This window comes from Vicia villosa, unplaced genomic scaffold (assembly GCF_029867415.1).
Source record: "Vicia villosa cultivar HV-30 ecotype Madison, WI unplaced genomic scaffold, Vvil1.0 ctg.000881F_1_1, whole genome shotgun sequence".
Classification (NCBI taxonomy): Eukaryota; Viridiplantae; Streptophyta; class Magnoliopsida; order Fabales; family Fabaceae; genus Vicia; species Vicia villosa.
This window is the reverse complement of record NW_026705397.1, coordinates 521,415-548,208: the sequence shown is the minus strand read 5'-3', so window position 1 is coordinate 548,208 and position 26,794 is coordinate 521,415. Positions and strand designations below refer to the sequence as shown.

General features: G+C 38.1%; 1 protein-coding gene across 1 annotated transcript; it reads left to right on the top strand.

Annotated features, from left to right (window-relative positions):
- The first annotated feature begins 1,496 nt into the window (after positions 1-1,496).
- On the top strand, positions 1,497-2,234 carry LOC131631919 (uncharacterized mitochondrial protein AtMg00810-like). The gene has a single exon (XM_058902679.1). It carries the CDS (start codon positions 1,497-1,499, stop codon positions 2,232-2,234), a length of 738 nt encoding a protein of 245 aa, XP_058758662.1.
- The last annotated feature ends 24,560 nt before the right edge of the window (positions 2,235-26,794 follow it).

Here is a 26,794-nt window from a genome sequence, read left to right as displayed (position 1 = left end):
ATGATGCAATGAATGCTTTCAAACTGTTTTCACAATATGTGCACACACAGTTTCATACTTCTATCAAATCTATTCAGTCTGATTATGGTGGTGAGTTCAGACCTTACACAAAATACCTCCATAATCTTATCATAATTCATAGACTCACATGCCCTCACACCTCTTATCAAAATGGATCTGTTGAAAGAAACCATAGAACCATAGTTGAAATGGGTTTCACATTATTAGCTCATGCCAATATGCCTCTTTAGTATTGGGATCACAATTTTATGACAAGCATTTACTTAATGAATAGGCTTCCCACAGGTGCTTTACACACCAATCTCCCACCTTTTCAAGCCTTATATGACAAGAGGCCTGACTACAAATCCTTGAGCGTCTTTGGTTGCTCATGTTTTCCCGTGTTGAGACCTTACAATAAACAGAAACTAGATTTTAGAAGTACATGGTGTGTTTACTTAGGGCCTCCTCCACAACACAAAGGGTATAAGTGTCTAAGTCCTACTGGGAGAATCTTTATGTCTAAAGATGTTGTCTTTAATGAAAATTGTCTTCCCTTTTCTACTTTGTTTGGTGACAAGTCTAGCTCTGCCCAGGATGTGCTGCACATGTCCTTGCCTTGTCCATCATGAGATTCTCCCAACACTCATAACCCCGGCCCAGTCAGTACAACTAATGGAGGCCCCACTGCTGCAGAGCCTATGGTATCTCAAATAGTACAATAGCCTGATTCACATTCATCCCCTCTTCCTCTTGATAATGATAATATTGCTACTGATCTGTCCCCCTCATAGAGTCAAGTTGAATCAGTTTCAACCACTCATTTTTCCTTTGAACAAAACAATGTCTCGTCTTTAAATGATCCCTCAAACACACCACTGGTTCCACCTATCAACTCTCCAGCAACATCTTCATTTATTATCCCTATTACAAGTTCAGATCAGTCCCTTTCTCCTTCTTTTCATAGTCTACCACCAAGTGTTCCTCCTCCACAAAATGCTCACCCAATGCAGACTAGAGCAAAAACTGGAAACTCTAAACCTAAAGCTCTCACAGCACACCTAGAACCTACAAGTGTCAAACAAGCTCTATTAAAACCAGAATGGGTGCAAGCCATGAAATCTGAATATAATGCTTTCATGGCTAATCAAACATGGAGTCACGCAGAAGGTAGTGTGAACAAGTACAAAGCAAGGTTGGTGGCCAAAGGCTTCCATCAACAACCAGGTTTTGACTTCACTGAAACATTCTCTCCAGTGGTAAAACCTACCACAATCAGAATTATCTTAAGTTTGGCTCTTACATATAGATGGGATGTACAACAGATTGACATCAATAATGCCTTCTTGAATGGCACTCTCTAAGAGGATGTTTACATGGTGCAACCCCCAGGGTTTACTCATTAAAACAAGGACCTGGTATGCAAGCTACATAAAGCTCTCTATGGCCTCAAACAGTCCCCTAGGGCTTGGTATGATAAACTGACTCAAGCTCTCATGAAGCTTGGCTTCATACACTCCAGATGTGATCACTCTCTATTTGTGTACTCCAAACAAGGTACTACACTCTATGATTTAGTTTATGTTGATGATATCCTTATAACTGGTTCCTCAGCAAACCTGGTACATGATCTCATCAACAAGCTCCATAAAGCCTTTGCTCTAAAAAAACTTGGCACACCCGAATATTTCCTGGGTATAGAGTTTGTCCCTCAGAAGAATGGCCCTCTCCTTTTAACTCAAATAAAGTACATTAAGGATCTACTTGATCGAGCTAAAATGCCTCAAGATAATGGTGTACCAACTCTAATGCTTAGCACCTGCAAACTAAGCAAACATGGCTCTCAAGCTGTCTCTAATCCTCACTTATATAGGTCAATTGTTGGAGCATTGCAATATGTGACTCTCACCAGGCCAGATATATCATACAGTGTCAACAAAGCTTGCCAATTTATGTTATCTCCATGTGACACTCACTGGGCTGCTGTTCGCAGGATTATCTTTTCTCCATCTGCCACGACTCAGAAATTTTCCTTCAGGGCCTATAGTGATTCGGACTGGGCAAGTGATCCATACGATCGCAGATCTACATCTAGCTCGTGCATTTTTCTTGGTCCCAACCTGATTGCTTGGAGCTCCAAGAAACAATCGCTTGTTACTAGATCAAGCACAGAAGCGAAATATAGGACCCTTGCTCATACAACCGCTGATTTGGATAGAGTCTCTGCTAACTGAACTACACATTCCCTTTCACCCTCCTACTCTATTGTGTGATAAACTGAGTGCAATCATGCTATCCCACAATCTAGTTCTTCATGCCCGTAGAAAACATGTAGAACTTGACATTCATTTTGTCCGTGAACGTGTGGTAGCTAAGCAACTGGTGATTCAACATGTTCCTGCGTTTGCAAAATTAGCAGACACACTCACAAAACCGCTTGGGACGACTGCTTTTCAGGACCTCAGGTGCAAGCTCAAGGTGTTCCCTCCTTGATCTTGAGGGGGAGTGTTAGAGATATGATAATATCTCTCTATGATTTGAACCAACCAAAACTATGCAGCAGAATATATATCATGTAAATGTAGTTGTAAGGCAGAGTTTTATATGTTGTATGTATAGAGTTTTCAATGTAACAGTAACTCAATGATTGAAAACATAATGCAGAATATTTTCCTCTTCTATTCTGCACTCCTTTAATTCTAATATTTATTAACTTTTTTCGTCATGGGTCCCAATTCAGTTCTCATTCCCATGTTTACCATGTCATTCCTTATGTTAAGGCCATCCTTAGACTTTCCTTGTATATTGAGTAACGTACCAATAACATTGTCAAATACATTTTTTCAATATGCATAACATCGAGGAAATGTCTTACGTACAACGACTTCCAATATGGAAATTCAAAAGAAATTGACCTCTTCTTCCACCCACCGTTGACAAGTAAATGTGCAAAAGGCTTGCCAAACTGAGTGCTCACATCTTTCACCTTTTCAAAAATTTGATCACCTATCAAAAAATGCGGGGCTGTACGTTGTTCGGCCTTTCCATTGAATGCTTTTCTCCACCCACGGTAGTGATGATTAGAATTTAAGAATCTACGATGACCGAGAAAGACATTCTTCTGACAAAGATCCAATCGTGTCGTATCAGTTTCATCTTCACAAACAGGACACGCTTTTTGACCTTTATTGATGTACCCTGATAGATTTCTGTATGCTGGAAAATCATTAATTGTTCCAAACAACATCGCCCTCAAGTTGAAACTTTCTTTCCTATACCCATCATAAACCTCCAAACCGTTCTCCCACAAAAACTTTAAATCTTCGATTAAGGGTGCCAAGTATACGTCTATGTCATTCTCTGGTTGTTTAGACCCATAAATTAATATAGATAACATCATGTACTTACGCTTCATACATAGCCACGGAGGTAGGTTATAAATCATAAGAATCACAGGCCAGGTACTATGCGAGATACTTTGAATACCATGCGGGTTCATTTCATCAGTAGACAATGATAAGCGAAGATTTCTTGCTTCTTTTCCAAATTCAGGATAATCATTATCAACTTTCATCCACTGTGGTGAGTCTGTCGGATGTCGCAACTTTCCATCAATAATTCTTTCATCTGCATGCCAAGTCAAGTGTCTTGAATCGATTTCACTATGATACATGCGTCTAAATCTCGGAATTATAGGAAAATACCATAAGACTTTTGCCGGAGACAACTTTTTCTTATATCGAGGGGCACCGCATTTAGGACACTCATTCAACGCTGCATACTCGTTCGAAACAAAACGCAATCGTTTGGACAAGCATGTATCTTATCATAGCTCAAGCCAATAGAGGACAACATCTTTTTGGTCTCATACGTTCGATTGGGAAGAACATTATCCTGTGGTAGCATATCTTTCATAAGGGCTAGTAACTCTGTGAAACTTTTAGCCGACCATCCATTGTCCGCCTTTAAGTTGTACAACTTTAACACCGCAGACAATCTTGTGAATTTTGTACAACCATCATACAACGGTTTCTCTGCATCTCTTACCAACCTCTCGAACATTTTGGGAAAATCCTCAAGATCTTCTTCAAGCGCTTCTGCAATCTCTTCGACTCGATCATAATCGTATGTGTCTGTGCAATCGTCGTTTGAAGCATACGTCATATTATACCTCGATTCAACATTCCCGTTACTTTTCTCACCATGCAAATTCCAACATGTATAACTTCTATCAATTCCAAACCGTAGTAAATGCGATGCCAACTGATCCCCGTCAACCTGACCCCCATAACAGCAACCCAAGCAAGGACACGTCATTCGACTCGAGTCTTCGGCGTGCGCAACCGCAAACTTAACGAATTCCGATACCCCTTTCTCGTACTCTTTCGACAATCGGTTTGAATGCATCTATGTCTTATCCATGTCTTAATTAAGCTAAACAAGTGCTAGACACAGAAATAACTAATTATAAAGAACTTGTATTATATTATTTAAGCGAGACGAAAAGATTCGAGCATATTGTAGGCTGAGAGAAGAACAAGATGTTGCATATCTTGAGGCTTTGAAAATTGACAAGGTTTTTCAATATGTATATAACCATTAACATGAAAGAGACTCAAGTTGCTGAGGTAATAAATTTAAGTCTTGCACAAACAAAGAAATATGTTAAAAATTACTAGCTGTGTTGTGTTGTGTTGAACTTAATTAGTGTATATGTTTGTGGAACTTTGTGTTGCAGATACAAGTAATTTGAGAAAGAAATTTACCTCGAATTTTACCGAACTCAAGAAAACGCAGAGAATGAGCGCTGTACGTCGAACTAGGCCGGGAAACGCTACTAATTCAAAGGAAAGAAGTGAATTAGTAAGTAATTAAATTTTATTAAGCTATAAACTACACATGAGAAGAATTGTATCAATTGGCAGTGGTAATTAATTTAACAAACTATCAGCCACTAACCTTGTACCGTAAACCCACTGCAATTTCCCACTCGAGCACAGACTTGTTGTAAACCCGTATATGCGACAACAAGCAGGGCTCCTACAATAAAGAAAACAACACAAATACAATTCAATTTCACAAAAAAAAAACATAAATAACTACTATTTAATTAATCATATTAATTCGGCATGGTATGATAAACTCTTTTTGACTTCATCCCACTATGTTGTTGACACTTGCAAAAATCCTATAGTTTTTCTCAGTTCATTAAAATATAACTCAGCATGATAGAATATCAAAGTAAATTAACTTCACCACTCTATCAACACTGGCAAAACAATTATAATTCAAGTAAAATGATATATTCCAGAAAATCCATTCAGAATGCTCTCGGTTTATTAAAATCCGATCCGATTGTCATATTTCGGCATGATATCTCAACTTCACCACTCAACCGACACTAGTAAAAATAACTATAATGTTTCAGCTTGATTGAAAATGATTAACTTCTCAAAATTCAATTAGAATCCTCTCTCAGCATATTCAAAAACCTAAGCAAATTTCAGCATGAACACTAAAATTTCAAAAACCTTGAGCATGAACACTAAAATTTCATCATGAACACTCAAAAAACCTAAGCAAATTCAAAAAAACTATCGAAACGTTACCGGTAAGCATCAATCGAGCAATCAAAGCTACCAACACATACACTCACAACTCACACTCATCCTCACAATCACTCACGCACAGAAACTGCTTCAACAAGCACACACATCGAATCCACATGGAGCAAATACGGATACTCAACAAAAGAATCTCAGAAGAAGGAGAAACCAAGTTCAGAAACATACTTGTGATAATTTACTGGTAATTTGTAATAACCCTAGACAGCGACGGCGACGACGACGAAGGAGGGCCACCGGAGCAGCGAACAGAGACGAAGAAGGAGACGGAGACGGCGAAGGCGAACGGTTTGGCGTAGGGCGGCTCTGAGTTCTTTTCGTTTGTAGAAGAAGCTCTGAGTTTGTTTCGTGAAAATAGAATACGTCCAGCTTGTAGCAACCTGCCCTAAAAATTAAATTATTAGAGTCGCCACCTATTCTACCAAGGCGAATAGGAAACCTCGCGCAGTTATAAAGATTTAGGGTAAGATACTATTTCAGGTCGAGGGAAGGTGTTAGGCACCCTAAACCCTTTCCTAAGATTTGCATTGTAGAGTCAAGGTTTATAGCAAAAAAGATAAAGAAAGATGACAAACAGGGTTAAGGCAAATAATTATCACAATTAAAGGTTTATAATTTAAATCGGGAAAAATGAGATTTATGAGGGAGGGGACTCGCCTTGTTGCCAAGTGCCTACATACCTCCTTAGGGAGGATCAGAGTCTACGTAGTTCGGGCAGGGGTTGTACGCCTTAGGATTAGAATTTTGATCTGACATGGTTTGAAGGATTTCGAGTTGCCTTATCGTAGTTTTGAAAAAAGGTTTGGGAAGTGTTTTAAGGTTGTGGGCGTACAACCCTGATTTAATATGTTTTCGTTAGGTGCGATGATCAATGGATTTGATCGTAATAATTAATGAATTAAATTGTGTATCACTGATTACTCTGATCAATAGATTTGATCGTCGTGGGCAACGAATAAATGTGTTTTGATAAATATTATTATTTTTACCATCAACTCTCGTAACCAATATATTCAATTATTACACGATGACGGATTAATTTATGAATTAATTGTTATCTCTTATCTACGACGATCAATAGATTTAATCGGATCAATAAGAGAATTTGAAATAAAGTAAATATTAATGTCAAATTAAATTAAATAAATTAAATCAATTAATTTTCATCCCTCGTCAATGCGACTAATAACAATAATCGGATCGAGGAGAAAATAATAAACAATTAAAAATATTATTATGAATTAATTGTTATCTCTTATCTACGACGATCAATAGATTTAATCGGATCAATAAGAGAATTTGAAATAAAGTAAATATTAATGTCAAATTAAATTAAATAAATTAAATCAATTAATTTTCATCCCTCGTCAATGCGACTAATAACAATAATCGGATCGAGGAGAAAATAATAAACAATTAAAAATATTATTATTAATTTCATTTTTTATAAAAGGGGTGCAAACTGTTTTAAGGAGAGAAATTAGGGGGTGCAAATAGAAAGGGCCTGACCCATTTAAGAGGAAATTCTGAAATCCTGTGTGGCATTCGTGAGGGTTCATGGTGTGATCATTCAGCCAGATGCGTAGGATCTAGCTGGGTAGTGAATTAAGGGACCAGATATGAAGGCGCATGGTGGATGATGGTAACACAGGCATTGAAGGATAGAAAAACACTTAGAAAGGGGGGGGGGGTTGAATAAATGTAGTCTTAAAAAACTTGAACGATAAAAACAAATTGCACAGTTATTTTTATCCTGGTTCGTTGTTAACTAAACTACTCCAGTCCACCCCCACGGAGTGATTTACCTCACCTGAGGATTTAATCCACTAATCGCAACAGATTACAATGGTTTTCCACTTAGCCCACGACTAAGTCTTCTAGAGTATCCTGATCACAACCTGATCACTCCAGGAACAAATGCTTAGACACAAGCTAAGACTTTCTTAGAGTATCCTGACCACCACATGATCACTCTAATTACAACTGCTTAGACACAAGCTAAGACTTCCTAGAGTATCCTGATCAACACTTGATCACTCTAGTTACATACAAATTAATGTAATCAATTCTAAGAGTATTACAAATGCTTCTGAAAAGCTATAATCACAACAGTGATATTTCTCTTAACGTTTAAGCTTAATCTCACTAATATATTACAACAGCAATGTAGTGAGCTTTGATGAAGATGAAGTTTGAGAGCTTTGATTTGAACAGCGTTTTAGCAAGTTAATATTCACAGGAATCGTCAAGAATTGGTAACCTTGCTTCTCATCAGAACTTCATATTTATAGGCGTTTTGAGAAGATGACCGTTGGGAGCATTTAATGCTTTGCGTATTCCGTACAGCATTGCATTTAATGTTACATGCTTTTGTCAACTACCTCGAGCCTTGTTCACGCTGTGTCTACTGACGTTGCCTTTAATAGCTTCCAACGTTCCTTTTGTCAGTCAGCGTAGCCTGCCACCTGTACTTTCTTCTGATCTGATGTTTATGTATACAACGTTTGAAAATCATCAGAGTCAAACAGCTTGTGCATAGCATCTTCTTGTCTTCTGACCTTGAAGTGTTTCTGAGCGTGATACCATGAGAACTTCAGTGCTTCTGCTTCTGATCTCAAGTTCTTCTGATGCTTCCATAGACCCATGTTCTGATTCTGCCTTGACCATCTTCTGATGTCTTGCCAGACCATGTTCTGATGTTGCATGCTGAACCTTCTGAGACAAAGCTTCTGAGCGCTGATTTGTGCATACTCTTTATATATTTCCTGAAAGGGAAATTGCATAGGATTAGAGTACCACATTATCTTGAGCAAAATTCATATCCTTGTTATCATCAAAACTAAGAATATTGATCAGAACAAATCTTGTTCTAACAATCTCCCCCTTTTTGATGATGACAAAAACATATATAAATGATATGAATTTGCGATCAGAAAGAGCAGACGACTAAAGACAATTTACACAGCTATAGCATAAGCATGTGAATATGTCTCCCCCTGAGATTAACAATCTCCCCCTGAGATGAATAATCTCCCCCCGGAAATTAATACTAGAAGAATTTTATAAATAAAAGACTTCCCTGAGTATTTCAGTAGAGACGTTCACAGTGCTTGATCTTCAGAACATTCATGACTTCTGATTTCTGCTTCCATAGGACAGCTTCAGAACATTGAATTTCTTTAGATCCTCAGAACATTCACAGCTTCTGACTTCTGCTTCCATCGGACAGCTTCAGAACTTGAATTTCTTTGATCTTCAGAACATTCCCAGCTTCTGACTTCTGCTTCCATTGGACAGCTTCAGAACTTGAATTTCTTTAGATCTTCAGAACATCCACAGCTTCTGATTCTTGCTTCCATTGGGACAGCTTCAGAGCTTGAATTTCTTCTTACATCACTTCATGCTAGATTGTATCAGAACATTGTTGAATGTACCAGAGCATCATCAGAGCATCTCTACATCCTGAAATGTTACAGAACAAAACTAAACGACAAAAGTCAGCATGAAAGAGTCAGAACATAGAATATGTTTCATAACACATAATATGTATCAGAGCCATATGGTATGTGTCAGAACACATAGACATAATGTTTCAAATCATATTCTATCATCAGAATGTCTGAACATTCTTCCTTCTTGCTTCTGATTCTGAAGCTTCATAGCACTCAGCTTGCTTCATGAATCCAAGAGCTTGATTTTCTAAAGAGTTGCTTTTCATCATCTTGTTGCTTCTTATGTTGATCTTCAGTTCCTGCAACAACACAACTTAAAGCATAGAGCTTTGCAAGTTCTGTTAGTAATGCAACTGATTAAATCAAATCATTTATCACATATTTCTCCCCCTTTTTGTCATAACATCAAAAACATAAAAGATTCAGATGAAAAACAAAAAGAAACACATGGAAGAAAAAGATAATTTTCATTGAAGTTCAAGCAGACAAAAGTACAGAAGTACAAGAAGATAAGGAAGAGAAGATGCACAAAACAGATGCAGCAAAAGCAAAAAACCAAACAACTAAGACTCAATCTAAGATGACCCTAGCCTTGACAAGATCTTGGCCAGCATCTCTTGAACCCCATTGTTGTGCTCATTCTGCTTCTCTATGAAAGCTCTAAATTCAGCATTGACTGAGCTTTGCTCATCCTGGTTCTTCTGAAGAACTTCCAGAGTCCTTGCAAGACGGGAAGGTTCATCAGAAGAAGCTTCACAGCTTTTATCCAACGGGATGTCATTGTGATCTGTAGCTTCCATTGATAGATCATTTGCAGGGATTTCCTCAACAGGAACTGATTCAGCAACATGATCTTCTACATCTTCTTCTTGCATTGAAGCATCTCCATATTCTGCAGCAGGAACCTCAGAATCTCCATTCTCAAGTGCCTGAAGAATGGCAGCTAGATTCCTGGGGGCAGAAGGACCTTCAACTTCTGGTGGGTCAACAACTTCTGGAATGACCAAGCTTGGGTCTTTCTTAGAAGGGTTTTCCCTCAAAAAGTCAAAGAGAGTCTTGAAATCTCCGAGCAGAACAGGATATTGAGGTATCCAGACCACAATCTCCCTGCAAGGGTTAGCTTCCAATGCAGCAGCCAGTCTTGCTTCTTCCAATTCATCCACAAACTGCTTCTCCTCAGCAGCAACACAATTTCTGAGAGGATGGTAGTATATACCATTATCACCCTCCAGAAGGTAACCAGGGTAACCAGGGGCAGCAGCCACTAGTCTTTTCTGTACTCCCATTGCTTCTACTTGAAAATCCTTGCGAAAGCTTTTCCAGAGATTTCTTGTAGAAACATCATCCAGACCATTTAGAAAGGCATCCTTCAGAAGGTCTAGACTGCTAATCACCTCATGTATGAATAGTTCCAGGTAGGTATAGGGTTCAGGTTCAGGCGGATTGAAGGTGAATGTGTAGTCAGGGTAGAGAAGACAGTAGGGTTTGGATTTTCTGGTAGGTAAGGGATGGGATATAGAAGGTGGAGGTGCGGTGGATGAGGAAGAAGGAATATCTGAGAGAATGATTGATGAGGATGGAATATCAGAAAGGATAGATTGAGAAGAGGATGGAGTATTTGTAAAGGGAATTGGTGAGAAAGATTTATCAGAAGGAGTTGGGGGAAGAATACTTAGAGGTGTGGGGTTTAGAATGGGAGAGGAAAAAGATGATGGAGAAGGATTTGGTAAAGTGAAGTTTACTTTTGGTTCAGATGGAGGTGATTGGAGAGATGGTTTAGGGACAGATGGAGATGGAGTAAAAACTTGCCTGGAGATTTGTACAGAAGAAGCATGTGAAGATCTGGTTCTGTGAAAGGAATCTCTGATCCTTTTCTCCCTTCGTTCTTCAGAGTCCACCTTGTCAGGATCATAGGTGACCCTCAACTTCTTGGCTTTCTTAACCTCATCTTCTCGGGCTTTTCTTTTTAGCCTAGCCTTTTCTTCCTTCTGATCCTTCTTCAGAAGATCAACTTTGGACGGAAGTACTCTGCCACGGATCCAAGCAGGATCAATATCTCATTGCTTCCTAACACAATCTTCCAGGTAAAGCTTGACAACCTGATGCAGTTCTTTATGAAACAAAGAGGCAAAACCTTCAACAGCAACTCTTCTTGACAGAATGTCAGGAAAGCTTGTACACACAGAGGGTACATTTTGAATGAGTTCCAGTCTGAACAAATCCACACCATTGAAAATGGGACCTTGAGCTACTCCAAGAAAATGGGACGCATTGAGTTTTCTGATGGAGTCCAACACTTTGCTTTCAATCAGAATGTCTAAAATCATTCTTCCGAAGGGAATAGTCTTTCTTGAAATATGAGGGTACTTCGCCCTTTCATCTTCTCTTGACTCACAAATAGAAGTCTTCAGATTCTCAAACAGAATATGAGAGATGTTGATCTCTATCTTTCTGCCAATGCAGAAAAGAGTATACTTGTGATCCGGACTGATGTAGGAGGAGGAGAGCATCTTCTATCTATGGTGAAGAGAACCCAGAATAATCTCAGCCCATACTTGATAAAACGGCCTTAAGGTGCCCGTGTTATGAGAATCAATTCCAAAGGCCAGAGAGATTTGTTGTTCAACTTTAGACCAGTCAACTGTTGCATGTTGAAGACCAGACCAACCTTCTTCATCATTCAGATTGTACAGCTTCCTAATGAGCTTTTCAGTGATAACCACTTCATGCCCTAGCACGAATGAAATGATGGCAGTTGGGGTAACCGTTGCATGTACCCAGAAATCCTTCATAAGTTCAGGATAAATTGGACCAACCAATCTATCAAGATATTTAGACCATCCTTGCTCAAAGATTCTTGCATCACACTTAAAGCCATTTGCTTTTAGGTTGTTGATGTCCACAGCAGATTCACATAGAACTTCCAGTTCTTCCGTGGGAATTAAGCATGTTTTCAATGGAGCATACTCATATTTGCGTAGAAGGATCTGTGTAGAAGTGAGTCTTTCTTTTGGATTTGATGAACATGAAGATGAGTTCATGATGATTATGCTTTGAGATCAAATCAAAAACTAGGGTTTGAAAAGCAGATGCAACGAAAGGGATGCACAAAAGAGAGAGAGAGAGAGAGAGAGAGAGAGAGAGAGAGAGAGAGAGAGAGAGAGAGAGAGAGAGAGAAGGAATGAAGGTGAAGCGGGTTATTTAAAAGATTTGAAAATAAAGAAATCATTATGAATTTAATGAGAAATGACATTAGGAGAGAGAACATGGTAAATGAAATGATTTAACACAGTTACCTAGATCGCCATCTTTTCAACTGCACGCTTTTTACTAACCGTACAGACACGCGTTCACCATCAGATAATATATGACAACTGTAAATTTTTTGAATATACTTTATGCCTTCTGATTCTGATCACTGCTTCTGATTGTCATTCTTAAGAAATGATCTGGTTCTGATAGGATCATCTTTCTTTCCAAGGATCACATCTTCTGAATGAGCTGAGGCAAGTCTAGGTGATCTTCTGACTGTTGGTTCTTCAGAAATCCTGAGATTCTCTAAAGATGCAGCAACTTGATCTTCTGATCCATTGCTTCTGAGACTTCCAGCTTCTGCAGCATTGCATCTTGGTTCTACTGCTTCTGATATATCAATATCAAAATCTGCAAAATTCTCAAACTGCTTTGGTTTTTCAAGACCAAGCTTATCATCAAACCTGATATTGATTGATTCTTCTACAATCAATGTTTCAGTATTGTATACTCTGTAGCCTTTAGAGCGTTCAGAATATCCAAGAAGGAAACACTTTTGTGCTTTAGAATCAAACTTACCAAGATGATCTTTAGTATTCAGAATAAAACATAAACATCCAAAAGGATGGAAATATGAAATGTTGGGCTTTCTGCTCTTCCACAATTCATGAGGAGTCTTATTTAGAATAGGTCTGATAGAGATTCTATTCTGAATATAACACGCAGTGTTTATTGCTTCTGCCCAGAAATGCTTAGCCATATTGGTTTCATTGATCATGGTTCTGGCCATTTCTTGTAGAGTCATATTCTTTCGCTCTACAACTCCATTTTGCTGTGGAGTTCTAGGACAAGAGAAATCATGGGCAATACCATTTTCTTTGAAGAACTCCTCAAAGAATCTGTTCTCAAATTCGCCACCATGATCACTTCTGACCTTTATGATTTTGCACTCTTTCTCAGATTGGATCTGAGTGCAGAATTCAAAGAACACTGAATGAGACTCATCCTTGTGTTTCAAGAACTTTACCCATGTCCAGCGGCTATAATCATCAACGATGACTAATCCATATTTCTTCCCTCTGACAGATGCTGTTTTGACTGGGCCAAACAGATCAATGTGCAAGAGTTCTAACGGCCTTGAGGAAGAGACAACATTCTTAGACTTGAATGCAGGTTTGGAGAACTTGCCCTTCTGACATGCTTCACAAAGAGCATCTGATTTGTATTTCAGATTAGGGAGTCCTCTGACAAGATTTATTTTGTTAATCTGAGAAATCTTTCTCAAACTAGCATGTCCTAATCTTCTGTGCCAGACCCATTGCTCTTCAGAAACAGACATAAGACAAGTCACCTTCTGATTCTTAAGATCCTGAAGATCTGTCTTATAAATGTTGTTCTTTCTCTTGCCTGTAAATAGGATTGAGCCATCCTTCTGACTTACAGCCTTGCAAGACTTTTGATTAAAGATTATGTCATAAACATTGTCACTTAATTGACTTATGGACAATAAGTTATGAGCTAATCCATCTACTAGAAGAACATTAGAAATAGAAGGAGAGTTACCAGACTTTATAGTTCCTGAGCCAATAATTTTGCCCTTCTGATCTCCTCCAAACTTCACTTCTCCAGCAGATTTAAGCACCAGGTCTTGGAACATAGACCTTCTTCCTGTCATGTGTTGCGAGCACCCAGAGTCCAGGTACCATGACATGTTGTGCTTTTCCTTCTTTGCAGCCAAGGATATCTGCAATAGGAATAATCTTTTCCTTAGGTACCCACATCTTCTTGGGTCCTTTCTTGTTAGTTTTCCTCAAGTTCTGATTGAACTTGGGTTTAGCATTATAGGAAATAGGAGGAACAAAATGATAGTTTATGTTCTGAGTTCCATGATATTTCTTAGGTTTTGTCACATGCTTCTAGGTGTGTGTTATGTGAAAGCTTTGAGCATGTGATGTGTGCCTAATATCATGGGAGTGGCCAAATTTAAATTGGTTATACAGAGGCTTGTATGATATTTTCATATCATCCACAGATTCAAGCTTGTATGTGTCATACCCTAATTTTTGACCCCCCTGAGATGGCATATCTTCAGGATTTTTCATCAGGTCAAGACAAGTTCCCAGAGCAGTTACATCTCCATCTGGTATCTAATCGAGGATGCTCAAAGACAAGAAAGCTCAGGCAAAGGATCAATCAATACAAGGATTAGTCCCTAATACAATCATGGGGCTCAAGGACTTCATTTTTCTCATCTATGATTGATTAGACATCCAGTCATCTGAGTACAGGTTTACTCAGGTCACCAAACTAGGGTTTTGAGCCTAATCAAGGACTGAAATCAGGGATCACCTTTGGGAAACCCTAAAAAGCCCCAGGAAACCATTCAAAGACATCAATCATCTTCAAATAACTCATATGACAAGATCCACTGGACATTACACCTCAGTTCAAAGTCTACACTCATCATTGTCCTCTGGTCGACAATTAGGGTTTTTGACCTAATTCACCAAGATAGTTGACTTTTAATCAGGGCATGGATCAAAAACTCAAGACATGATTCAAGAATCTCTACTACCTCAATATAATCCATTTACATCATTCATTTGAGGAAAAGATCTTGTTTCTACACAAAAGCCCAAAAATTCACTTTGTCAGGAAAAGTCAACTGTGTGGGATCATCATTGACTTTTAAGATTTTTTGTCAAAAAATGACTTTCAAAGATCAATATCATCAATATATGGATGTCAAAGTCATTTGACCAAAGAAATTCAAAGAAATTCATCAAGGAGCAAAAAGTCGGGAATTAGGGTTTTTGAAGGCATGGTGAGAACTCAAAATTTCACCTACACAACTCAAAAAACTTCCAACATGAAAGTTGTAGATCTTGCAAAATAAAACAACATCTTACAAAGGAACTTTTTTCAAAAGATCAACCATTTATGAAGTTTTGGAAATTTTGAAGTTTAGGTCATAAACACTTAGAAAAATTTCTAAGTGTTTTAACCTAGTTTTCATCCAACTTTGGGCTCATTTTTCACAAATTTCCCAAATGATTCTGAAGAAGACATAAACTAATGATTTGAAGTAGATGTTTAGGGCTTTCCAAATTGTGTTCAACCTTCTCCAAATTCAATTTGAGCTAGGAGTTATGCTTGTTCAAAGTTGGCCTCATGAAGTAAAATTATAGGTCATGTGCAAATTGGAACTTTGCAATTTTGTGCATTTTGCTTCATGAATGGATGCTACACGACCCATAACACATCTGAAACCATGCCATGCATTCATTTTCACCATGCCATAAGAATTGAAGAAGATTCTAAAAACAAGAACATGTGATTATGTAATGATTACTTTTGTGAATTTATGGCAAATTGATGAATCACCCAAGGAATCTTCTCATCAACCAATTGGAGCTCACTTTGCATCTGAAATGTCCCCTAAGATCAGATGGAATCAATGGATAGGGGAAGCTAGCCCGAAAATGCATCATTGCATTTTGGAGATTCTTTGAATTTCTTCATGGCTAAGAAACCAAAACTCTCCCATTAAGCAAGCTCACACTCTCACTCAGTACTGAGACATTTGCCTATAAATAGGAGAGCATACTTCAGTAGAAAAACACACCAAAGCAACCATATTCCTTGCTTTCTCTTCTCATGTTCATTGTTTTTCAAAGTTCTTTGGCAAGAAGAATCGATTTCTTCAAACCAGAGCTCATCTTTGAGAAGTGAACATTCTAACATCTCAAGGGAGGTCATTTGAGGTGATCCAAGCACCTGGATCACTTCTGTAAGTGGAGGAACACCATTGTTGCTCTCACTTTGGATCATTTGCAGTTGGAGGTCCATGGAGTAATTCAGGAGGTTCTGAGCCAAGCCAATCATCCAGGCACACTACTCAGGTCATAGTGAAGCTAACCAGATGGCTGCAGCTCATCTGTAACTCAAGAATCAACACCCTCCATGTTCACTTGAAGCTGAAATCGAGGGAGGTCCATAGAACAATTCAGAAGGATTCAGGTTGCAATAAGCATTCAGTTAGCATCATTGAGTCTCAGGGAAGCTATTGAGATCATTCATTCAAGCCCAGGTGCTCTCCATCATCCTCACGACCTCCATTTTCAGAGGTAAGTTTCTGAACTCCACCTCTTTAATTTAAGCACTCTTTGTGGTAAAGCTCGATTCTATCTTGTTCAGCATCATCAGAGGATTGAAAACCCTCTATCATCATTCATTTATTCATCTTGTGCATCATTTAATTTTAAAATTAGGGTTTATGTGTTCTTCGTGTTCATAATGAAATTCGTTAGTTACACTTAGAATAAATGAATTCTGAGCCCATAATCATGTTCCTTGTCCAAAAACGAGTGAGATTGATGTTTACATCATGCCATTTAGTTGAGAAACCAGAGAGTTAGGAATTTGAAAATCTGAAGCTCGAGGAAGAAGATGAACATGGCGCGCGTAAAATTTGAATTTCCTGGCTTATCTGAAAATATAATATATTGAGTGTATATAGTTAACAAGCTGCGCGCGCAGCTCAGTTGGTTAAGTTTTGAAATGTGGTCATGAAGGGCGTGGGTTCGAACCTCTCTAGGGCCAAACCAATTTTTTAGCATCCATTTTCATTCTTTTTTTATACAAACTTCACACAATCAATAAACTTATCAAATTAAATCATTTTCACTTCATTTTTCACACACTTGCTATTTAATATACCTACTTTGTGAATAATCAAAAAAATCATAAAAATATTATTTATTTCATGTGTTTTAATTAGGTTTAAAATAGTATGTTTTAAATATTTTCTTAATTACTTTAAAATATATATTTTCATTTTGTTTTAACCTAATTACTTTGTGAATAATTTTATGATAAAACCCTAATCATTTAGGTCTTAATTGGGTATAGATTTCATCTTTGCCTTAATTAAGTTGAATTTTGTCAATATTCAAAACTATTTTCAATCTCTGATTAAACGGATGATTAAGGTTTTCAAACAACAAAACCTTGCATCATTCCAAATCATTTTTCAAATTGCTTTTACACCAGTACTGTAAAGTACTGGGCCTCTAATAGAGTGTAAGTCCCAAAAACCTTCTCTTCTTAGCTTGTTTTCAAAACTGTATTTTCAAAATCTTCTTTCTGTTTTCAAAACATTCTTCTGGTATTTGAAGGGCATTATTCCCGGTGAAACTCTTCAGATACCTATGTGACCTTTGTCCATCTTCACTTCTTCTGTTTTCAAAAACCATTAACTGTTTATCATATATATATATTCAACTGTTATCAACAAAACAACAAAAATTACTGTTGAGGCTCTGTACATACTTCTTCAAAGGCCTCCACTCCATCCAGGTTAGGCTTTACAAGCTTTCAATTTACAGTCTTTATTTAAATTACTGTCAAATATAAATTGTGCATATATTAGTTTAGAACTACGTTTGAGTATAAACCTTAGGACAGTTAAACTATATATATATATTATAGGAATATGGCCTAGGATTGAGAATGTCTTCCCGGTGAAGGCTCTTTCCTAATTAGAGATCTGTAGTTCAAACCCCCAAGATGAATTATTCCCGGTGAAACATCTTGGCAAAAACCTTAGAATCCAAATAATAGGACACATCCACCTAAAGAGGAATTATTCCCGGTGAAACCTCTTACCCATTTGCTTAGAGCCAAAATAAGTTCAAAACTACATAGCTTTCTCTTGTGCTATAACAAGGACCCTCGATTAGCCTCCTCTTGGGCTTTGTACAAGGACCCACAGGCTTCTTAAAAGCATTTCCAGCTTCCTCTTGAGCTTGTATACAAGGACCCATCAGGTTTCTTATAAACATAGGAACAGGTCTTTAGCCACCTTTTAGCCTACCCTGGTGAGTTTCTTCCAATTTAAACCAGACTTTAAACAAGCTAAGTTTGTCTCAATTTTGCATTGAGTACACCTTTTGGAATGAGAGACATGGACAGTCTCTGTCACCCTTATCTTCATCAATCTTCCTTAGCAGAGTCTAGGATCCATGCTTTGGGTCATCCTCAGCATTGAGTCAGCCTTCATCTTGGGCTTTAAACAAGAAGTCTCCATTAGATAATCTTTCTGCCATTCATTTCCAACAAAACCCCTGGAAAGGGTTAGCCTCCAAAGTCAATTAAAATCAACCTCCATTTCAATAAATCCCTGGAAAGGGTTAGCTTCCACACATTCTTTCATTTTTAATACAAAACCCCTGGAAAGGGTTAGCCTCCAAAGTCAATTAATAAATAAAGATTCATTTCTCTTAGGAGATAATTTCCCCAAAAAGAGTCAAAACCCCTGGAAAGGGTCAGCCTCCAAAAAAACATGATAAAGTCAGTCTTTTACCAAATAATTTCTCCAGCTGAGTCAAAATCCCTGGAAAGGGTTAGCTTCCAAAGAAAAACAGTCTTTTAATAAATAAAATCTCCTCAGTAGAGTCAAAAACCAACAAAAACAGTTAGCCTCAACCTTGGGCTTCATACAAGGCACCCAAACAATAAAACTCCCCTGTCAAGAGTCAGCCTCAACCTTGGGCATTGTACAAGGCAGATAATAGAGTCTCCCCAGTGAGTTCTTCATCACTCAGTAGCCACAACCTTGGGCTTTGTACAAGGCAGATAAACCATACTTTCATGTGTCAAAAGATTCCTAACACCTAGGATCTTTTCCCCATAGAGTCATTCATACTCAGTTTATTTAAGAGTCTGCCACAACCTTGGGCTTTGTACAAGGCATATAAAATAGAGTCATTCATTCAATTATCCTCAACAGTTAGCCGCAACCTTGGGCTTTGTACAAGGCACATAAATAGAGTCTCCCTAAGTAGAGTCAGCCTCAATTCTGGGCTTTGTACAGAACACAAAAATACCCTGTAATTAATCCCCAGTGGAGTCATCTCCCAGAGTCAATAATAATTAATTAATCAATCAAAAAGCCTCAAGCTTGGGCCTCATACAAGCCAGCTAAAGTCAAATCTTTTATACAGTAGATAGACATAGTTTATCTCTATAGAGAGATATTTTTACTACTCTACCACATTCAAACAAACATTACATTTCAATTTCAATTTTAATCAAGTCTCCCATTTAGGATTTTGAAAGGCATGAGCTGGCAGTAAAACCCAGACATGTGGTAACTTTCCCTAATTTGGATGAGCATCTTTCTTTCATTTAAGAGGCATTTGACTGGTATACTTGCACATACACAAGTAAGGTCCCCCTCTTGAATGAAATGAATCCAGTTATTCTGTCACTCCTTTAAATGTTTGTGGTAGAATAGTACAAATACCTCTCTGTAGAGATGATTTCATGTCTCTTTACTGTAAACAGAGATTTAATTCCAAGCTTCAACCTTGAGCTTCAAGCAAGGCACCAAAAACAATTAATTTCCCTAGTTAGTTCCCCGAACTACATTAAGCTCTGACTTCCACTAGGGATATGTAGGCATGAGGTTCACAAGGAATCTCAGCGAGCTAATAAAATACCAAAAATAGTCAGTCTGTTTGTCTGTCTGTCTTTTTTAATCAATTCAATTCCTTCTCCTAACACAAAGGAGAAACTTTCCCAATCATTAGCAATAAACACAATCACAATGACACAGAGAAGGTTCCTGTAGAGTACTACAGATATGTAGGGTGTTTAAACACTTCCCTATGTATAACCGACCTCCCGGACTCCAGAATTTCTAGTCTAGGTGAAATCCCCACACTTAGCAAACTCCTAGGGTTTAGTTGAGATCTTTTTTCCCCTTTCCTACTCGTAGGACAAATAAGAAAGTTCGTGTGATATCGTAGGAAGAACTGAAATAAAATTCATCCCACCACGGGCGCATTCTCCTTCCAAATTTCGCGTGAAGGGTTTAGCGTGCCGTCCTCCCAAGTGAAACGGGGAGGTAAAAGAAAACGACACCACAGTATGGGATTTCACCCTCATAACCAATGCCAGCTCTTTTGTTTCCTGACACAGCATATATCATAGAAGCAAGTTGACTTCTGCCAATACTTCTAGATAAAAACTTTCTGAAACTTAAGTCATATTCTTTCAGAATATTGTTCAGACTTGGAGTAGATTTTTCAGAGACAGAAGGAGATCCAATATTTTTGGATAAATTTAAAACTTTTTCCTTCAGTTCAGAATTCTCCACTTCAAGCTTCTTAGTTTCAAATTCAAATAGCTTTTTCAGCTTCTTGTATTTGATACTAATCTGAGACTTGAGTTCCAGAAGTTCTGTTAGACTGGAAACTAACTCTTCTCTAGATAGTTCAGAAAATACCTCTCCAGAATCTGATTCTGATGTAGATTCTGATCCATCATCCATTGTGGCCATTAGTGCCAGATTTGCCTACTCATCTTCAGAGTCTGATTCTGATTCTGAATCATCCCACGTTGCCATAAGACCTTTCTTCTTATGAAATTTCTTCTTGGGATTTTCCTTCTGAAGTTTTGGGCACTCACTTTTGAAGTGTCCTGGCTCATTGCACTCATAGCACACAACCTTTTTCTTGTCATATCTTCTGCCTCCAGAAGATTATCCTCTTTCAGGCTTCTTTGAGCTTTTGAAGCTCCTGAACTTCCTTTGCTTGCTTTTCCAGAGTTGATTGACTCTTCTGGAAATCATGGACAGTTCATCTTCTTCTTTTTCTGATTCTGATTTTTCAGAATCTTCTTCTTCAGCCTGAAAAGCGTTAGTGCATTTTTTAAAATTAGATTTTAATGCAACAGACTTACCTTTCTTCTGAGGTTCATTTGCGTCAAGTTCAATCTCATGACTCCTCAGGGCACTGATCAGCTCTTCCAAAGAAACTTCATTCAGATTCTTCGCAATCTTGAATGCAGTTACCATTGGGCCCCATCTTCTGGGCAAGCTTCTGATGATCTTCTTTACATGATCAACTTTGGTGTATCCTTTGTCCAGAAATCTTAATCCAGCAGTCAGAGTTTGAAATCTTGAAAACATCTTCTCAATGTCTTCATCATCCTCCATCTTGAAGGCTTCGTACTTCTGGATTAGTGCAAGATCTTTGGTCTCCTTAACTTGAGCATTTCCTTCATGAGTCATTTTCAAGGACTCATATATGTCATGGGTCGTTTCCCTGTTAGATATCTTCTCATACTCAGCATGAGAGATAGCATTCAGCAAAACAGTCCTGCATTTGTGATGATTTTTGAAATCTTTCTTTTGATCATCAGTCATTTTGCTTCTCATGAGCCTTACACCAGTAGTTTTAACAGGATGTTTGTAACCATCCAACAGAAGATCCCATAATTCACCATCTAGACCAAGAAAGTAACTTTCCAGTTTATCTTTCCAGTATTCAAAGTTTTCACCATCAAATACTGGTGGTCTAGTATAACCATTGTTACCATTGTATTGCTCAGCAGAGCCAGATGTAGATGCAGATGTATTTGTTGGAATTTCACCAGCCATCTTTTACTGAAGCGTTTTTCTCTTCCTGAATCTTTTCTAAACACGGTTAAGTGCTCGCACCTTAGAACCGGCGCTCTGATGCCAATTGAAGGATAGAAAAACACTTAGAAAGGGGGGGGGGTTTGAATAAGTGTAGTCTTAAAAAACTTGAACGATAAAAACAAATTGCACAGTTATTTTTATCCTGGTTCGTTGTTAACTAAACTACTCCAGTCCACCCCCACGGAGTGATTTACCTCACCTGAGGATTTAATCCACTAATCGCAACAGATTACAATGGTTTTCCACTTAGCCCACGACTAAGTCTTCTAGAGTATCCTGATCACAACCTGATCACTCCAGGAACAAATGCTTAGACACAAGCTAAGACTTTCTTAGAGTATCCTGACCACCACGTGATCACTCTAATTACAACTGCTTAGACACAAGCTAAGACTTCCTAGAGTATCCTGATCAACACTTGATCACTCTAGTTACTTACAAATTAATGTAATCAATTCTAAGAGTATTACAAATGCTTCTGAAAAGCTATAATCACAACAGTGATATTTCTCTTAACGTTTAAGCTTAATCTCACTAATATATTACAACAGCAATGTAGTGAGCTTTGATGAAGATGAAGTTTGAGAGCTTTGATTTGAACAGCGTTTCAGCAAGTTAATATTCACAGGAATCGTCAAGAATTGGTAACCTTGCTTCTCATCAGAACTTCATATTTATAGGCGTTTTGAGAAGATGACCGTTGGGAGCATTTAATGCTTTGCGTATTCCGTACAGCATTGCATTTAATGTTACATTCTTTTGTCAACTACCTCGAGCCTTGTTCACGCTGTGTCTACTGACGTTGCCTTTAATAGCTTCCAACGTTCCTTTTGTCAGTCAGCGTAGCCTGCCACCTGTACTTTCTTCTGATCTGATGTTTATGTATACAACGTTTGAAAATCATCAGAGTCAAACAGCTTGGTGCATAGCATCTTCTTGTCTTTTGACCTTGAAGTGCTTCTGAGCGTGATACCATGAGACTTTCAGTGCTTCTGCTTCTGATCTCAATTTCTTCTGATGCTTCCTTAGACCCATGTTCTGATTCTTCCTTGACCATCTTCTGATGTCTTGCCAGACCATGTTCTGATGTTGCATGCTGAACCTTCTGAGACAAAGCTTCTGAGCGCTGATTTGTGCATACTCTTTATATATTTCCTGAAAGGGAAATTGCATAGGATTAGAGTACCACATTATCTTGAGAAAAATTCATATCCTTGTTATCATCAAAACTAAGAATATTGATCAGAACAAATCTTGTTCTAACAGGCATATGGGATCTTATAAGAAAATTCAGAAAAAAATATATGTTGGAGGGAGGGCTCGAACCTGTGACCCTCCACTCCCTGCACGCGCTTCTGACCACCCCATCCAAACTAATCAACTGTTTATTAAACGCGCTTGTAACAATATATATTAATATTAGACGCAGCAATGGGGACGCGCGCGAAATTTCAAACTGGCGAACCAGGGAGTGCCAGCTCATCATCTTCCCCATAAGTTTCACAAAACCTGCAACTATTTGCCACGATTTTGCTACGGTTTCCTTCGTAGCAACCAAGACCTGGAAAATAACGATTCGTGCATACAAGCCTATAAACATGGCGCGATCCCCTCACCACCTTCGTTTACCCCATACAAACTCAACCATACCCTCCTTTTGCCCTAATTTTACCCCTACCAAAAAAGCCCAATTTAAACCCTAAAAGCTTGAATCGGCCTCCCATGGCTGATCACCCTAGAGTGCGCAATAACTCAATTAACGTTCCAGAAACATACATAACAATCAGGCAAAGCAAAATATATGATCAATACATCATGAATATGCACACATCATGCTAATCGATCCAAGATTTAGAATGACTTACTTTGGTTTATTGGAGAATAATCTGGGGGTGTTGATGAAGCGTAGCGATCCAAACACCTTCAGAATGATCTCAGGAATCTTTTGCAACCTTTTGTTCTTCTTGCAATGCTCTAATTCTTCCAAACCGAATTGGAGTTTCTTGGTGATTTTTTTTACTCTTTATGCGTGCACTTCTGGACAGAATTCTCAACCCTTATTCATGTGGTATATGTTAGGTACTTATAGGCAACGATTTAGGTTAACAAAAAAGTCCAAAATCTCATTGGAATCCAATCTTGCAACTTTGGGAATTTTGAGAAAATTTGATTTGGAAGCTTTCTAATTTTGTCAAATATTATACCAATTTTTCCTAATTAATTGTGCACGAAAATATTTCATTATTTTGTCATAATTGTGATTGGAAATGATCAATGTGAATCTTTTTACCATAATATTTGATTTTCTTCAATTATATTATTTTAAATCATTTTTAAAAGAAATAAAAATTATATAAAAAATAAATAAAAGGTGAAATTCGTGGCATATGGTTTGGATAACTTGTGGATCAAGTTTGAGTCATAAAATATAGGCCCACTTGCAAGAAATTCAATTTGGACCTCCTTTATTTCACATCTGGTCTTCTAAAATTACCCAACTTTGACCAAGCATATCTCACTCAATTTTTAAGCTATGAGGGAGTTCTTGGACTTTTTGGAAACCTCAAGAGGTCCTCTATAAGCCACTTTGGAACATATTTTTCATTTGGAGCTTTTATCTTGACCATATCCTCTTTGACAAAAAACTGCTTTTGAAGGATGCTTGAAAAGGACCTGTAATCTTTTGCATTATACCTCTCAAATAAATCATTTCTAGTCTTGGCTTGTGAGAGACAAAGTTGTAGAGAATCCAATTTCCTTCCAAATAGGCTTTGAGTGGGGAATTTCTGATGTTCCATGTGAAAGTTATGGCCAGTCAAAGTTGAGTTGACTTTCTCCTAGAGAAACCCTAATTTGAACCTTTTTGTATTTGTTCATCTCTGAGTTTCTACTGATAAATCATGATCAAATTTTGATTAAATGATGGGTATACACTTCTATACTTGATGTTTGATCAATGATTAGAGGTTTGGACCATGCTTTGATTGTGGTTGACTTTTAGGTCTAATCAGTTGACTGTGAATCTTGGAGTTTGTTTGAGCAGGTAACTTTTGGAGTTGAGCCTTGATCTTTGCCCTGGAGCTATCTTAGGTCATTGTGAACCACAGAACTTTGATTGAGAACCTCATCTTATTAATCCTTTTAAGAGAACCTCAAACCCTAGCCTCAGGAGACTCTTGACTTATGGGATGTTATTTAGATAGAACCCTAATTGTATATGGGATGAATAGGCAAATTTTGGGGTATGACAGCTGCCCCTGTTCAATCTTCTTAAACCGGAAGAATCGGATAGGCGTGCTTGCCTGTCGCGGTCTGAAGGTGGAAGATTATTGAACACTGAAAATGCCCTAAAATTTGCTGGTACTGTGGAAGGTAGAGTAGATGCGTTGCTGGAAGAACACATTGTGCTGTTCTGATACATGTATGACGTGGCGAACTTGTTTCGGGAAGCCTAGGAAATAAATCCCTATTTGTGGAGAGGCATGACTCTGTATTTCTGCCGTGGGACTAACGTGATACGCCATAACTTATTGCCCTCGGGGCCTAACGCCATAAGTCATGATTGGGATTTGAAACTAAAATTGAAATTGAAAGGAGTCTTGGTACTAACGTACCAAAGAACTCGGTGCCATATCATCACTAAAAGACTAGCGTGAAAAGACGTAATGCAAAGGTCACGATTTGGATTGAAATTGAAATGAGTCTTAGTTACTTACATACCAAGGAACTCGGTGCCATATCATCGCTAAAAGACTAGCGTCATAAGACGTAACGCAAAGGTCACGATTTGGATTGAAATTGAAATGAGTCTTAGTTACTTACGTACCAAGGAACTCGGTGCCATATCATCGCTAAAAGACTAGCGCGATAAGACGTAACGCAAAGGTCACGATTTGGTTTGAAATTGAAATTGAAATGAGTCTTGGTTACTTACGTACCAAGGAACTCGGTGCCATATCATCGCTAAAAGACTAGCGTGATAAGACGTAACGCAAAGGTCACGATTTGGTTTGAAATTGAAATTGAAATGGGATTTAAAAGGGTTTGGAAGGAACAAGTTGGGAAACAAGCTTTACCTGTAGAATGATGCCTTGCAAATGCGTGTGCTTATGATTTGTTGTAAATGCCTGAATATTTATGCAAATGGTGCGTATGCGAGTGCATATGAATATGAATATGTATGATGACTTCGATGTACTATCTTTTGTCACCCATTGGATTTATTTAAAACCTTTCGAGCAACTTTGCGGATCTTAACCCAAATCGTCTGAGGTTAGCCTATTGGGATATTGCAGTGTTTTCGGAACTATCATATCACCAGGCGTGTATTGACTACCATAGACGTCGTGGTCTCATCCCCTTTATTTTGTCTAATGATTTGTAAGCTTCTTGTTTTAAATTCAAAGTTTAAAGTTTATGAGGAATAAATTATTCTTTGTGCTTGGTATTGAAATGACGAAAGACACAGTGTGAAAGGGAAAAACGTTTATTGATTATTGCCTTGAATTGGAGAATGTACAAAAGTATGGAAGAAAGAAAAATGACAAATAGAAATGATATTAATACTGCTATCGCTCTCTTATTATCGAGGGCCCCAGTAATCCTTTGACTTCAGAAGTTGGTGATTGCACGACTTTTTATCCTTTATGAATCATCTTGGATCTGGTTCGGAATCTTGCCCCTGCTATGCGTAGTACTTCTTGACTGCATCTGAATTGATTGGATGCGATAACTCATCTCCATCCATGGTGGTGAGGACAAGTGCTCCTCTTGAGAATACTGTTTTGACGACATATGGACCTTCATAGTTAGGTGTCCATTTTCCTCGGGCATCGAGTCAGGGTAGTAAGATCTTCTTGAGGACGAGATCTCCTTCTTTGTAAGTTCGAGGACGGACCTTTTTATTGAACGCCTTTTTCATCCTTTTCTGATAGAGTTGTCCGTGACACAAAGCTGTCAGTCGCTTTTCTTCAATGAGA